Genomic DNA, 16,751 nt, shown 5'->3' with positions numbered 1-16,751 from the left:
TCCCTGTCACTTGCGACTTTGCGCTTTGCGAAAGATTCACGATAAATACAAACTAAGTAAGTGGCCTTGCCGTGGAGTACTCTACGTAAAACCGAATTGGGTTTGATGTATACTCACAATAAGTAAAATTTCTTTAATTGCATTCCTTCCTAGTGTTGTAATTTTAATAACCAGCAGAGTACATGATGAATTCTTCTCGGGTTATCAGCCGAGTCAAGGCGTCGTTCTGCGCCACGTTTCAACTAGTTTCCTACTTGTCATCTTCAGGCGAAGTGTCATGTTGTTGAATCGTTGCAGTAGAACGACGCCTCGACTCTGCTGATAATACGAGACCATTTCACCGTCGAGATTCGCCTAGAAAGTCTAAATCCGCTTAGAATACATACCCGTTTTTCCTAGCATTCGTTTGCGTGTCATCCTCGAACTTCCAGTGGCTACGATGTGTAAATAAATGTGCTGCGGTTTGCAGGCCGGAGTCGGCGGAGACGCAGAGAAGCGCAGCTCGGTTGCCAGCAGCGAGAAGAAGGAAGAGGAGGAGGAGAGCGACAGCGGCAGCAGCAGAAGCGGCAGCGGCAGCAGCAGCGGCGACGACAGCGACGAGGAGATGGAGCGCCGGCGCGCCGACGAGCCGCCCGTGCCCGACCTGGGCGCGCCCGTCCAGCTGTACGTGTACGACCTGACGAGGGGCATGGCCGCCGTCATGTCGCACATGCTGCTCGGTCAGTACCCCGGCTGCTCTGCTGCCCAGTTCCAAGAATTACCGAGCATACGCACCGGATACACTCCTGGAAATGGAAAAAAGAACACATTGACACCGGTGTGTCAGACCCACCATACTCGCTCCGGACACTGCGAGAGGGCTGTACAAGCAATGATCACACGCACGGCACAGCGGACACACCAGGAACCGCGGTGTTGGCCGTCGAATGGCGCTAGCTGCGCAGCATTTGTGCACCGCCGCCGTCAGTGTCATCCAGTTTGCCGTGGCATACGGAGCTCCATCGCAGTCTTTAACGCTGGTAGCATGCCGCGACAGCGTGGACGTGAACCGTATGTGCAGTTGACGGACTTTGAGCGAGGGCGTATAGTGGGCATGCGGGAAGCTGGGTGGACGTACAGCCGAATTGCTCAACACGTGGGGCGTGAGGTCTCCACAGTACATCGATGTTGTCGCCAGTGGTCGGCGGAAGGGGCACGTGCCTGTCGACCTGGGACCGGACCGCAGCGACGCACGGATGCACGCCAAGACCGTAGGATCCTAAGGTGTGACGTAGGGGACCGCACCGCCACTTCCCAGCAAATTAGGGACACTGTTGCTCCTGGGGTATCGGCGAGGACCATTTGCAACCGTCTCCATGAAGCTGGGCTACGGTCCCGCACACCGTTAGGCCGTCTTCCGCTCACGCCCCAACATCGTGCAGCCCGCCTCCAGTGGTGTCGTGAATGGAGGGACGAATGGAGACGTGTCGTCTTCAGCAATGAGAGTCGCTTCTGCCTTGGTGCCAATGATGGTCGTATGCGTGTTTGGCGCCGTGCAGGTGAGCGCCACAATCAGGACTGCATACGACCGAGGCACACAGGGCCAACACCCGGCATCATGGTGTGGGGAGCGATCTCCTACACTGGCCGTACACCACTGGTGATCGTCGAGGGGACACTGAATAGTGCACGGTACATCCAAACCGTCATCGAACCCATCGTTCTACCATTCCTAGACCGGCAAGGGAACTTGCTGTTCCAACAGGACAATGCACGTCCGCATGTATCCCGTGCCACCCAACGTGCTCTAGAAGGTGTAAGTCAACTACCCTGGCCAGCAAGATCTCCGGATCTGTCCCCCATTGAGCATGTTTGGGACTGGATGAAGCGTCGTCTCACGCGGTCTGCACGTCCAGCACGAACGCTGGTCGAACTGAGGCGCCAGGTGGAAATGGCATGGCAAGCCGTTCCACAGGACTACATCCAGCATCTCTACGATCGTCTCCATGGGAGAATAGCAGCCTGCATTGCTGCAAAAGGTGGATATACACTGTACTAGTGCCGACATTGTGCATGCTCTGTTGCCTGTGTCTATGTGCCTGTGGTTCTGTCAGTGTGATCATGTGATGTATCTGACCCCAGGAATGTGTCAATAATGTTTCCCCTTCCTGGGACAATGAATTCACGGTGTTCTTATTTCAATTTCCAGGAGTGTATATTTCGCGTAGGCGGTGTCGTAAAACTACAGTGAGTGTTCAGTATTGAATTATACAGAGTGGTTTTACTAGAGGAGGAACTGTAAGAACGGTCCCTGAGAGGGTAAGGAGTAAAAATGGTGTTTGAAAGGTTTTTGGGTGTCCCGCCGGATACGATCGTCGAATGCCCACGATATTTCGGTGAATAACCGTTCCGCCATCATCAGGTAGTGCTGATGCAGTGGCCTGCCGCTAGTATTTAAATGCTAGCGGTAGAGAGCGGACACTGGATGATGTCGGGACGGTTATTCCGCCGAAATATCTTGGGCATTCGACGATCGTATCCGGCGGGACACCCAAGAACCTTTAAAACAGCATACACGCCGGGGAAGCCATGGTCATATGCACGTGCAGGATGATGCAGGTGCCTGTACCCATGGGTTTTATGCAACACGCAACGCCTTCAAATATCATGTGCAAGATTTTTATATTCTCTCGCTGCTATGGTGAAACTATTAGCCCTACGGGAAATAATGAATAGCGCAAGGAGAATATAAGATGAACATCAACAAAAGCAAAACGAGGATAATGGAATGTAGTCGAATTAAATCGAGTGATGCTGCGGGAATTAGATAAGGAAATGAGACGCTTAAAGTAGTAAATGAGTTTTGCTATTTCGGGAGCAAAATAACTGATACTGGTCGAAGTAGAGAGGATATAAAATGTAGACTGACAATGGCAAGGAAAGCGTTTCTGAAGAAGAGAAATTTGTTAACATCGAGTATAGATTTAAGTGTCAGGAAGTTGTTTCTGAAAGTATTTGTATGGAGTGTAGCGATGTATGGAAGTGAAACATGGACGATAAATAGTTTAGACAAGAAGAGAATAGAAGCTTTCGAAATGTGGTGCTACAGAAGAATGTTGAAGATAAGATGGGTAGATCACATTATATTCTTGACAAGCCGCGAAATGCGAGTCTCGAGGTAATTGTAGCAATGAAAGGCTTCCGAAAAACGTTAGATTTCGTGTAGCGAGCTGCCTTTCAAAAAGATTCAGTTTGTCTTTGAATGCACTTATTTAGTCATGCATGCTAGGTATAAGCAGATCCTTTCCTTGAAGTGACAAATTTAAGGGATTTAACTGTCCCGTGTTATCAGTGAGAAAGACCATGTCTGCAACCCATTTGTCGTCAGTGAGTCCTAGCCACGTCTCTCCTTTCGTTTCCATACAGAGCTCAATTTCCTTCCGAATACCAAACTTGAGAACTTTGTCTCTACTAAGCCATCGTACCGCGCAATGGTAGGGTACGTCACAGTATGCTGCTTCGAGTTCTTGCAAATATCCCTTCAACTAGAGATGACGGGCACCATTGCGCCTTCATGACGTCGCGATATTGCACTCTTTCTGCGAAAAGTGTCTCCCGGTGGATAAAACAGTGTATATGTGATAAGTATTTCACAAACTGTTTTCTTTCACATGAGATACAAAGCCTGGCTGACTCCCAATCATCTGCGGAGCTCCATCTGTCCCCACAGGATACAGCCTCTTCTATAAGAAACGCATGTTTTCGACGGATTCACATACCACCTCAAATATATCGCGACCTGTGGTTATGTAATCCACGTGTCTCAGTCTCTCGAAAACCTGCAGTATGGAGTCACCCCGCACAAATATTGTCAGCTGTGCATAGTCTGTTACATTGGTGGTTTCATAAATTGCTAATGAATGAGCAACGAAAATTGTTCAGTTGGTTTTTCCAGATCCGCACCCAAGTCTTGGATGCGACGGGAAAGCTTGGAGAGGCAAACTCTCTCAAATTTTCTTACCTCTCCTGGCATTAAGCAGTCAGCGACTGCCAGCAAACAAGATTTGCAAAGGGTTCCAATTGCAAACGGCACGCCACTTCTTCGGATGTGTGCAACTTTGTAGCTTGTGTGGTGTCACCGCCAGACACCACACTTGCTAGTTGGTAGCCTTTAAATCGGCCGCGGTCCGCTAGTATACGTCGGACCCGCGTGTCGCCACTGTCAGTGATTGCAGACCGAGCGCCACCACACGGCAGGTCTAGAGAGACGACCTGGCACTCGCCCCAGTTGTACAGCCGACGTTAATAGCAATGGTTCACTGACAAATACGCTCTCATTTGCCGAGACGATAGTTAGCATAGCCTTCAGCTACATTTGCTACGACGTAGCAAGGCGCCATTACCAGATAACATTGAAATCATAAAACATGTACCGTCAAGAGCGATGTTCTCCAATTATGGATTAAAGTTGAGTATTATATCAACTACGTACTTTATTTTCTACTATTAATTCCCTTAACTGTTCCGGACCTCGCGCCAGCCTGCGTGAGCTTAAGCGCGTGATTTCGGCTTCCTCTCATAGTGACTTGGCTGTCTTGCCAAGTCACAACAGCTTGCTTGTAATGCTGCATCATTTGAGTACCCCTCCTCGTCAGCTATCTATAATTAATTTCATGAAACGTATGTAAAAATTGGAACTGACGCATATGAAGAACACGCAGAAACTTTACGTTAAGACTTTTCTGTGCCTCAGTATTAACTGTTGCTCTACTTCGCCTTCAGGGTGGCAACAAGTTGCTTTCTAACATCGCCGTCAGCCTCATCAATCTGCGTTGCCTGAAGGGGACACGAAGTGTTTCAGGTTATTGGACTTCTTCATTGTAGTAAGCATCTTATGGCATAACAGACGCTGAGGCAACCCGTCTTGTTCAACGAATAAGAATTGTTCTTCCCAAGAAAGGGAAAAGGGCAATGGGCTATTTCGAGACGTCTGCGCTATAGCTACGTTCACCACGAAGTGCAAAAGCATTAATGAATTCCGTTATGCCTGTCGTCAGGCATGCACCCTGCAGAAAAGGCACTATAGCCATGTAGTGCAGTAAGACTGCCTGGCGGGTTGCCTACCGAACTTGGCCTGCCGTGGGCGAGCTAACGGGCGCACAAGGGTACCTGATACCAACAACGGCTAGGAACGTTGACGGGCGGCGTCATTCTGGTCAAGGATAATGCCCGCTCAGATGTTGCCAAGATTGTTTCGACTACGTTGTAGAAGTTTCGCTGGAAAGCCCTTACAAATCCTCCCTACGGTCCCGACCTCTCCCTGTGCGACTTGCCGGCCGGAGTGGCCGTGCGGTTCTAGGCGCTACAGTCTGGAACCGGGCGACCGCTACGGTCGCAGGTTCGAATCCTGCCTCGGGCATGGATGTGTGTGATGTCCTTAGGTTAGTTAGGTTTAATTAGTTCTAAGTTCTAGGCGACTGATGACCTCAGAAGTTAATTCGCATAGTGCTCAGAGCCATTTGAACCATTTTTGAACCTGCGCGACTTCCATGTTTCTGGAGTCCTGAAAAAAGACATTCGTGGCCGTCGATTCGCTTCGGACGAAGAGGTGCGCGCCTGGGCACAATTGTGGATCCATAGGCGACTGGATACATTCTTCCAAGAGTGCACTGGCCATGTTGTCTCAAAGTGGGGTGAAGGTACTAATAGTTATGGCCATTACTTAAATTTACTAACCGTTATGGCGATAACTTACGAAATTACAAACAGTTTACTTACTTTTTCCATCTGTCTCGTATTCATTTGACTATCCCCTTATATATCAGTTACATACTTACGTGGCAGTCTCCGCATAATAGATGTATAATGTGGGTATGAATCTTTTAAGAGGCACTATCTGTAATCATTGTATTCATATGACTTTTTTCTCTCCTTTGATACAGATGATCCATTGATGCTCTTAGCTTGACCGAAATCTGTAGGATAAAGTAAAATAACTTGTACAGCTGTGTACTATATACACTCCTGGAAATTGAAATAAGAACACCGTGAATTCATTGTCCCAGGAAGGGGAAACTTTATTGACACATTCCTGGGGTCAGATACATCACATGATCACACTGACAGAACCACAGGCACATAGACACAGGCAACAGAGCATGCACAATGTCGGCACTAGTACAGTGTATACCCACCTTTCGCAGCAATGCAGGCTGCTATTCTCCCATGGAGACGATCGTAGAGATGCTGGATGTAGTCCTGTGGAACGGCTTGCCATGCCATTTCCACCTGGCGCCTCAGTTGGACCAGCGTTCGTGCTGGACGTGCAGACCGCGTGAGACGACGCTTCATCCAGTCCCAAACATGCTCAATGGGGGACAGATCCGGAGATCTTGCTGGCCAGGGAAGTTGACTTACACCTTCTAGAGCACGTTGGGTGGCACGGGATACATGCGGACGTGCATTGTCCTGTTGGAACAGCACGTTCCCTTGGCGGTCTAGGAATGGTAGAACGATGGGTTCGATGACGGTTTGGATGTACCGTGTACTATTCAGTGTCCTCTCGACGATCACCAGTGGTGTACGGCCAGTGTAGGAGATCGCTCCCCACACCATGATGCCGGGTGTTGGCCCTGTGTGCCTCGGTCGTATGCAGTCCTGATTGTGGCGCTCACCTGCACGGCGCCAAACACGCATACGACCATCATTGGCACCAAGGCAGAAGCGACTCTCATCGCTGAAGACGACACGTCTCCATTCGTCCCTCCAATCACGCCTGTCGCGACACCACTGGAGGCGGGCTGCACGATGTTGGGGCGTGAGCGGAAGACGGCCTAACGGTGTGCGGGACCGTAGCCCAGCTTCATGGAGACGGTTGCGAATGGTCCTCGCCGATACCCCAGGAGCAACAGTGTCCCTAATTTGCTGGGAAGTGGCGGTGCGGTCCCCTACGGCACTGCGTAGGATCCTACGGTCTTGGCGTGCATCCGTGCGTCGCTGCGATCCGGTCCCAGGTCGACGGGCACGTGCACCTTCCGCCGACCACTGGCGACAACATCGATGTACTGTGGAGACCTCACGCCCCACGTGTTGAGGAATTCGGCGGTACGTCCACCCGGCCTCCCGCATGCCCACTATACGCCCTCGCTCGAAGTCCGTCAACTGCACATACGGTTCACGTCCACGCTGTCGCGGCATGCTACCAGTGTTAAAGACTGCGATGGAGCTCCGTATGCCACGGCAAACTGGATGACACTGACGGCGGCGGTGCACAAATGCTGCGCAGCTAGCGCCATTCGACGGCCAACACCGCGGTTCCTGGTGTGTCCGCTGTGCCGTGCGTGTGATCATTGCTTGTACAGCCCTCTCGCAGTGTCCGGAGCAAGTATGGTGGGTCTGACACACCGGTGTCAATGTGTTCTTTTTTCCATTTCCAGGAGTGTATAATGCAGTTCTTAACTACACACTGGCTTACATAAATTAAAGAAAATCACAAAAACAGCAATAATCCGGAGAAACATAAAGCGAGCGACGCGGAATTTGAAACTGCTGCCACTACAGAGCACAGTATGTGAGTACTCACGTGGACCAGCGGAGCTGAAACCTCCTTACATAGTTTTCCAGTGAGCACCGCTCTCCATGCGAAAACTCTCCGTTACTCGTTACCACGCTTCATCTTCAATGAACGAATGCATGTTCGCCCATATGTGTATTTATAAAACTTTCTCAGACTTCTAGCCACGTCAAATGATTAAAATCTCAAGAGCTTTCGGCGGAATTATCCTCCACAATTTTCAAGTGGCGGCTGGGGTGTTGACAATGGGATGACTTTTTGATATTTTCTCGCGCAAATGCTATCGCCACCTTTCTGTAGGGACAAGTCGGAAGAGCAAAACTACAAGTCGGAACAACAGAAGACTAACTAATTTATACGTAAAAAAGAGCACTTTGGTATTTCAGGGCGCTGCCTCAGCTAAAGGAAGCACGTTGAATTCAAGTTTCTGAACTGAACAAGTGAAAGACGGTCCTAACTTTGAAAACACTGCACTTACTCTGAGCTTGGCTGACAACACAAGTTGGCCAATGACTCCCGAGCGAATATATTAATAGCATACGTTTCTGTTTACATGTCCGGCGTGTATTGTCAACACGAACCACAGACTCCCACGCGATTGCTTGTTCTGACGCGCGGCTGCCTGCTCCAACTGCAGCCTGTATCCGATATTTGTTACAATACACAAAAATCTTTGGTCTTAGTTATTGACTAAACTGTTGGCCAAACGAAAAAATGGAAGAGGAAATTTCGCCTGCATTTGTGCAGAAAAAGAGACATCTTGTATAGTTACGCTGCCTGCTCCGACGTCACTGATGCTCAATATATTGCCAATCACGGCAATATTTCTGTCTTAATTCCGCTGCGTCAGCATATGGGATTTTCAAGGTGTGATAAGTAGCCGCCGAAGAGGTATGCGCCCATTTTATCAGACTTAAAATGTTGAAGAGAACTGAAATGGATGCTGAATAAATATTTGATATTCACCAGATCCCACGCAACTGCTTTACTGGTGTGTTTCGAATACATTCATCATCAGAGTACCTGGAAAAGGCACAGTGATAACAACTAAAAGACAAGAAAGAAAATACAATACAAATGGTTCAAATGGCTCTGAGCACTGTGGGACTCAACTGCTGTGGTCATAAGTCCCCTAGAACTTAGAACTACTTAAACCTAACTAACCTAAGGACATCACACACATCCATGCCCGAGGCAGGATTCGAACCTGCGACCGTAGCGGTCGTGCGGTTCCAGACTGTAGCGCCTTTAACCGCTCGGCCACTCCGGCCGGCAAAATACAATACAATACAATACGATTGGTGAAAATACATACCAAATCATGAAGAAGAACTTCATACAGGCAGTATGGGGTCATGGGGTCATGTGAATATGACACATACCTAAACGTAACTGAGTTCACAAGGCATGACATTACGCTGAAAATTTGTGGCGCTAGTGGTGTCATATCTTAGACTGAACGCATAAGAAAAATGTAACTGAAAATACAGGGAAGACGTAACCAATGGCGCACTATGCTGAATCGCCGCAACACAAATAAAATATAAAAATATACCAAAAATGGCATTTCTCATATAATGTTTCTAAGCCAGTACAGTACATGTAACCGAAAGTAGGTGTGGGGGGGGGGGGGGGGGTTACGAGACATCAATGAAGAAGGATAAATTTATTTTAGTACGGAGGTGAAAACGACAAAGTAAAAATGTATAAAACTAATTTGGGAAACAAAATTACGTATTGTATAAAATGCAATACATGTAATAAGACTTAAATGTGACATCATCAAAATTACATGGAAATGACATTGAATGTTTGGCAGCCTTCTTTAGGTTCATGTAGCATGCATACAAACAAAAACAACAATATTATTTTTTTATTGTAATGTAGGTAAAGCTTTGAAGGAACATGGGCTCAAATTAATCTACTGATTGTCTAGTCTCTAGTGTGTCGTGGTAGGAAGTACGTAGTCAAGTTCGTACATTACTTTTTGCAAAAGGGTAAGAAAGTAGACACGCTAAGGGCGATAGCCGCCGAATATAGAACAAAGTAACTTAATAGCAGCAGAACTAAAAAACATTGTATATGAGCAGAAGTGTCAGTAATGGTGACATTGTACCATGAAGTACCTAACGAAATAGACAAACATATTACAAAATAAGACAGGAACAAATAAAATAGTATAAAAATGTAAAAAATACTGGTTGCGCGTAATTAATAAATGTCAAACTTCAGCAAAGCGTGAGGACCAACAATAAAACTTACCTAGGACAACAGTCACCCATCACCAAACGTACAATGTCATTTCCATGTAATTTTGATGATATCTCATTTAGTCTTAATAGAACTATACCATTTTACGTGGAACATAATTTTGTTTTTCAAATAGTTTTATACTTTCTTTACTTTGTTGTTATCACCTCTGTAATAAAATAAATCCTCTTTGACTGGTGTGTGTGTGTGTGTGTGTGTCGCCTACACACACTCACCTGCTTTCAGTTTTACATATACTGTATTGATTTAGGAACATTATATGAGAAATGCCATTTTTTATATATTTGTGCATTTTATTTGTGTTGCTGCGGTTCAGCATAGGTAGCCCCATTCCTTACGTCTTCCCTGTATTTTAAATTATATTTTTTTATGCGTTCAGTCTAAGATAGGATACCACTAGCGCCACATAGTGGCCACTTTGTTGTCTTCGGCGTTATGTCATGCCTTGTGCTCTCAGTTACGTTTTGTATGTTTCGTATTCACATGGCCCCATATTGCCTGTATGAAGTTCGTATTCATGATTTGGTATGTTTTTTCACGAATCTGTATTGTATTTTCTTGCTGTCACTTTCCTACTATACTTTTCAGCGATGTTCGACATTTTTAATCTTAGTGGGATTTTAATCACTTGGAGCGTCCAGAAGTGTTTATTAGCTGCCAAAGAGTGCCGAAATAAATATGAACGCAACAAACGGCACTTGCTAAATTAACACAACTGCCCTATAATGTTACTGCCAAAATCAAGATTCTGGTTGGGCCAATATATACACTCCTGGAAATGGAAAAAAGAACACATTGACACCGGTGTGTCAGACCCACCATACTTGCTCCGGACACTGCGAGAGGGCTGTACAAGCAATGATCACACGCACGTCACAGCGGACACACCAGGAACCGCGGTGTTGGCCGTCGAATGGCGCTATCTGCGCAGCATTTGTGCACCGCCGCCGTCAGTGTCAGCCAGTTTGCCGTGGCATACGGAGCTCCATCGCAGTCTTTAACACTGGTAGCATGCCGCGACAGCGTGGACGTGAACCGTATGTGCAGTTGACGGACTTTGAGCGAGGGCGTATAGTGGGCATGCGGGAGGCCGGGTGGACGTACCGCCGAATTCCTCAACACGTGGGGCGTGAGGTCTCCACAGTACATCGATGTTGTCGCCAGTGGTCGGCGGAAGGTGCACGTGCCCGTCGACCTGGGACCGGACCGCAGCGACGCACGGATGCACGCCAAGACCGTAGGATCCTACGCAGTGCCGTAGGGGACCGCACCGCCACTTCCCAGCAAATTAGGGACACTGTTGCTCCTGGGGTATCGGCGAGGACCATTCGCAACCGTCTTCATGAAGCTGGGCTACGGTCCCGCACACCGTTAGGCCGTCTTCCGCTCACGCCCCAACATCGTGCAGCCCGCCTCCAGTGGTGTCGCGACAGGCGTGAATGGAGGGACGAATGGAGACGTGTCGTCTTCAGCGATGAGAGTCGCTTCTGCCCTGGTGCCAATGATGGTCGTATGCGTGTTTGGCGTCGTGCAGGTGAGCGCCACAATCAGGACTGCATACGACCGAGGCACACAGGGCCAACACCCGGCATCATGGTGTGGGGAGCGATCTCCTACACTGGCCGTACACCACTGGTGATCGTCGAGGGGACACTGAATAGTGCACGGTACATCCAAACCGTCATCGAACCCATCGTTCTACCATTCCTAGACCGCCAAGGGAACTTGCTGTTCCAACAGTACAATGCACGTCCGCATGTATCCCGTGCCACCCAACGTGCTCTAGAAGGTGTAAGTCAACTACCCTGGCCAGCAAGATCTCCGGATCTGTCCCCCATTGAGCATGTTTGGGACTGGATGAAGCGTCGTCTCACGCGGTCTGCACGTCCATCACAAACGCTGGTCCAACTGAGGCGCCAGGTGGAAATGGCATGGCAAGCCGTTCCACAGGACTACATCCAGCATCTCTACGATCGGCTCCATGGGAGAATAGCAGCCTGCATTGCTGCGAAAGGTGGATATACACTGTACTAGTGCCGACATTGTGCATGCTCTGTTGCCTGTGTCTATGTGCCTGTGGTTCTGTCAGTGTGATCATGTGATGTATCTGACCCCAGGAATGTGTCAATAAAGTTTCCCCTTCCTGGGACAATGAATTCACGGTGTTCTTATTTCAATTTCCAGGAGTGTAGATGATAGGAAACTAAACTCCGTCCGAACAGGCCATGAAGGGTGCCCACCGACCGCCGTGTCATTCTCAGCCCACAGGCGTCACTGGATGCTAATGCGGAGGGGCATGTGGTCAGCACACCGCACTCCCGGCCGTATGTCAGTTTATGGGACCGAGATATAGATGATAGCCAGTTAAAATGATCGTAAGCCACATGGCGCAATAAAAATTAATGCTCGCGCTTGTTTCAGTCACTAGAAGTATTACACAGAGAACAATATTCATGTAAAGGGATCAACAATTTCGTCACATGTTTGCAAACGACTAGATAGTCAATCGAATCCTACAGCAACATAAAATTAAGTAGTAAACATTTCATTACAGGTGTGTGTCACAATCACAAAAATAATGGATAAAAATTTTATTCACTCTGTAGTCATGCACAAGGGTTAACAGAGTTACCCAGTAGAGAATGCAAGACGCCAAAACTGCCGATTTAACTATCGTGATGAATATGACGATGTGTCACCGCCAGGAAACAGATAAAACAGAAATCTTACATCTCAGTGGAGTGACAGGTAGCCACAAAATATTTTTAGGTAAGCTAGGTTTCACGAGTATATACTAGCATCCTTTTATTATACACCTATTAACCAATCTGATCTGAAATTAAATTTACAAACGACTCAATCAAACACTCATCCACGATAACATTCACATCAATATAGATACTCCGCAGTCCACCATACGGTACGTGGCGGAGGGTACACCGTACGATGACTAGTCATTTCCTCTCCTGTTCCACTAGGAAATAAAGCGAGCGAGAAACGACTGTCTATATGTCACCGTACGAGCTCTAATTTCTCGTATCTTATCATCTTGGTACTTACGTGCAATGTACGTTGGCGGCAGTAGCATCGTTAGGCAGTCAGTTTCATATGCTGCGTCTCTATATTTTCCTAGTAGTGTTCTCGAGAGGAATGTCGCGTTACCTCCAGGGATTCCCATTTGAGTTCCTGAAGCTCGTCTGTAACATTTGCGTGTTGTTGAAATAAATAGTCAACATTGTAATCATAAAGTAATCATAAAGCATGAGAATATTTATTCAAGAAAATGGCAAATGGCTCTAAGCACTATGGGACTTAACATCTGAGGTCATCAATCCCCTAGACGTAGAACTACTGAAACCTAACTAACCTAAGGACATCACACACATTCATGCCTGAGGCAGGATTCGAACCTGCGACTGTAGCAGCAGCGCGGTTCCGGACTGAAGCGGCTAGAACCGCTCGGCCTTAGCTGTCGGCATTTATTGAAGATTTTTTATCCACAATCAATAATTAATATTTTGAAATAGACAAATCAGGTCGAATGAAAAAGTCTGGTTCAAACTCGACAGGACTAACCAGTCCACAATTGCCTTTTACTAATAATCATCAAAAGAGAAGAAGCAGAAAAGGTACTATAAAACTTGTTTGAATGTTTACGAAAATTCACGATTCATTATGTTAATGGCTGTATTGAATTAGTTTCCTGTTTCCTCACATTTACTGGCTTGAATGAAACTGAAGAAATATTTATCGATCGCAGCGTTTTTTGTACTGCTTGTGTAAACTGTAACCCGGATTCAGCATGTGTACAGATTTTGGGAAACCTATTAAAACACATTCACATTTGTTGTGAAGACAGACTGTTAAAAGTAACCGTTAAAACGGGGACTGCTGTCATCTCATCGGTTTGACGCTTTTATCTTGCAGACTTACCACTGGATGGCAGAGTACTCAACTCTGTAATTCTATATTGAGTGGTGTTTCCCTCCTGCCGTATTCGACCGTACATCTGTGAAAGAAATTACTTGTAAATTACGGATACAGAATTTTTTTCAGGTTTGGTGAGATATGCACTGAGCAGCCTGAAAATTACCACGGACGTACTATCGATATAAACCCGTCCAGGCTATAGCAGCGTCACCTCGCAAGGAATGACTGCTAGCCAGACTCACGTACAGTGCATCAGTGATCGCGCTGTCCGTGTGTAGAATGGGGAAGACATGTGATCTATCTGAGTTTGACCGAGGGCAGATTGTGACGGCCCGGAGACTCGGGACAGACGTTTCGGAAACTACTTGACTTGTCGGGTGTTCGAGGAGTGCTGTGGTGACTGTCTTGAACATGTGGCGTAACCAAGGTGAAACCGCGTCCAGATGTCGTGGGTAGGGCGGCCACCCATCGTTACAGACGTCGGACCTCGTAAGCTGGGCAGACTGGTAAAACAGGGCAGGCGGCGAACTGTGGCGGAACTAGCACCAGACTTCAATGCTGTGCAGAGCGCAAGTGCGTCCGGAACACACGGTGCACCGAACACTCCTAACGACCGGCCTCCGCAGTCGACGACCCGTGCATGTGCCAATGTTAACACGACGACACCGTCAACTATAACTGAAATGGTCACGTGACCATCGGCACTGGACGTTGGCGCAGTGGCAGAGTCGTGCATGGACTGATGAATCCAGAATCCTCCATCATGCCAATGGGAAGGCGCGGATCCGTCGTCTTCCAGGGGGAACAGCTCCTTGAAACCTGTACTGCGGGACAGAGACAAGCTGGCGGCGGCTCCATCACGCTCTGGGGAACACTCACGTAGGCGTACATGGATCCATTGGAGCTCGTGCAAGGCACCATGACGGCCAAGGGGTATCGTACCCTAGTTGCAGACCCGTACGCCTCTTCATGACGATCATGTTTCCCGACGGCAGTGGCATTTTTGAACAAGATAACGCGTCACGTCACAAGGCCGGGAATGTGATTGAGTGGTTCGAGGAACACAGTGGTGAGTTTGCCCCCCCCTCTCCCCCCCCCCCCACTCTGCCCCCACCCAAACTCGCCAGATCTGAACCCGATGGAACACATCTGGGATGTGATTCAACGTGGCGTCAGAGCTCAAGTCCTCCTCCCCGGAGGTTACGGGAATTAGGTGACTTGTGTGTGCAGATGTAATGCCAACTCTAGCAACCTACGAAGGCCTCACTCCTTCCATGCTACACCGCGTCGCCGTTGTCCGTGCCAAAGGTGGACTCACCGGCTAGTAGGTGGGTAGTCATAATGTTGTGGCTGATCAGCGTATAAGCCCCACAGAAGCTCGTACGAACTAAATACACTATTGGCGATTAAAATTCCTACACCAAGAAGAAATGCAGATGATAAACAGGTATTCAATGGACAAATATACTAGAACTGACATGTGATTACATTTTCACGTAATTTGGGTGCATAGATCCTGAGAAATCAGTTCCCAGGACAACCACCTCTGGCCGTAATAAAGGCCTTGATACGCCTAGACATTGAGTCAAACAGAGCTTGGATGGCGTGTACAGGTACAGCTGCCCATGCAGCTTCAACACGATACCACAGTTCATCAAGAGTAGTGACTGGCGTATTGTGACGAGCCAGCTGCTCGGCCACCATTGACCAGACGTTTTCAGTTGGTCAGACATCTGGAGAATGTGCTGGCCAGGGCAGCAGTCGAACATTTTCTGTATCCAGAAAGGCCCGTACAGGACCTGCAACATGCGGTCGTGCATTATCCTGCTGAAATGTAGGATTTCGCAGGGATCGAATGAAGGGTAGAGCCACGGGTTGTAACACATCTGAAATGTGCCAGTATGGCGATGACGAATACACGCTTCCAATGTGCGTTCACCGCGATGTCGCCAAACACGGATGCGACCACCATGATGCTGTAAACAGAACCTGGATTCATCCGAAAAAATGTTTTGCCATTCGTGCACCCAGGTTCGTCGTCGGGTACACCATCGCAGGCGCTCCTGTCTGTGATGCAGCGTCAAGGGTAACCGCAGCCATCGTCTCCGAGCTGATAGTCCGTGCTGCTGCAGACGTCGTCGAACTGTTCGTGCAGATGGTTGTTGTATTGCAAACGTCCCCATCTGTTGACTCAGGGATCGAGACGTGGTTGTACGATCCGTTACAGTCATGCGGATAAGATGCCTGTCATCTTGACTGCTAGTGATACGAGGCCGTTGGGATCCAGCACGGCGTTCCGTATTACCCTCCTGAACCTACCGATTCCATATTCTGCTAGCAATCATTGGATCTCGACCAACGCGAGCAGCAATGTCGCGATACGATAAACAGCACTCGCGATAGGCTACAATCCGACCTTTATCAAAGTCGGAAACGTGATGGTACGCATTTCTCCTCCTTACACGAGGCATCACAACAACGTTTCACCAGGCAACGCCGGTCAACTGCTGTTTGTGTATGAGAAATCGGTTGGATACTTTCCTCATGTCAGCATGTTGTAGGTGTCGCCATCGGCGCCAACCTTGTGTGAATGCTCTGAAAAGCTTAGCATTTGCATAGCACAGCATCTTCTTCCTGTCGGTTAAATTTCGCGTCTGTAGAACATCATCTTCGTGGTGTAACAATTTTAATGGCCAGTAGTGTATGTAATGAGTGGCTCTGTAGTTCTGGAAACATGCTCCTAAAATTGTTGGTACCCTTATACGATGTGGAAAACATTCTGATATTCTCAAACGTTGTGCACATTGAGGGTACCAAAATTTGGCGAGCCAAAGCACATAAAAGCGAGTAATGTTAAGTCTTTGTATTGTGGTGCTCAGTAGCTTTCGAATAGTAAATATAAGAGTGTCGTCCACAAAGTAAGTTCCGTTTGGTTATACAAAACAAACGTGCACAGATACAGAGAAAATATTTATTGTACAAAAATCTACAACTGTTA

General features: G+C 47.8%; 1 protein-coding gene across 2 annotated transcripts in view; it reads left to right on the top strand.

Annotated features, from left to right (window-relative positions):
- LOC124774896 overlaps positions 1-16,751 on the top strand; it is a 278,096-nt gene that overhangs the window by 139,235 nt on the left and 122,110 nt on the right. For both annotated transcript variants that reach the window (XM_047249556.1, XM_047249555.1), the window contains exon 2: positions 470-719. In XM_047249556.1, coding sequence (XP_047105512.1) covers positions 470-719 — 250 coding nt within the window. The remainder of the gene's footprint in view (positions 1-469; positions 720-16,751) is intronic.

Source organism: Schistocerca piceifrons, chromosome 2 (assembly GCF_021461385.2).
Source record: "Schistocerca piceifrons isolate TAMUIC-IGC-003096 chromosome 2, iqSchPice1.1, whole genome shotgun sequence".
NCBI classification, from domain to species: Eukaryota; Metazoa; Arthropoda; class Insecta; order Orthoptera; family Acrididae; genus Schistocerca; species Schistocerca piceifrons.
Note: the sequence above shows the minus strand (reverse complement) of the source record. Positions and strands in the feature narration are given on the sequence as shown.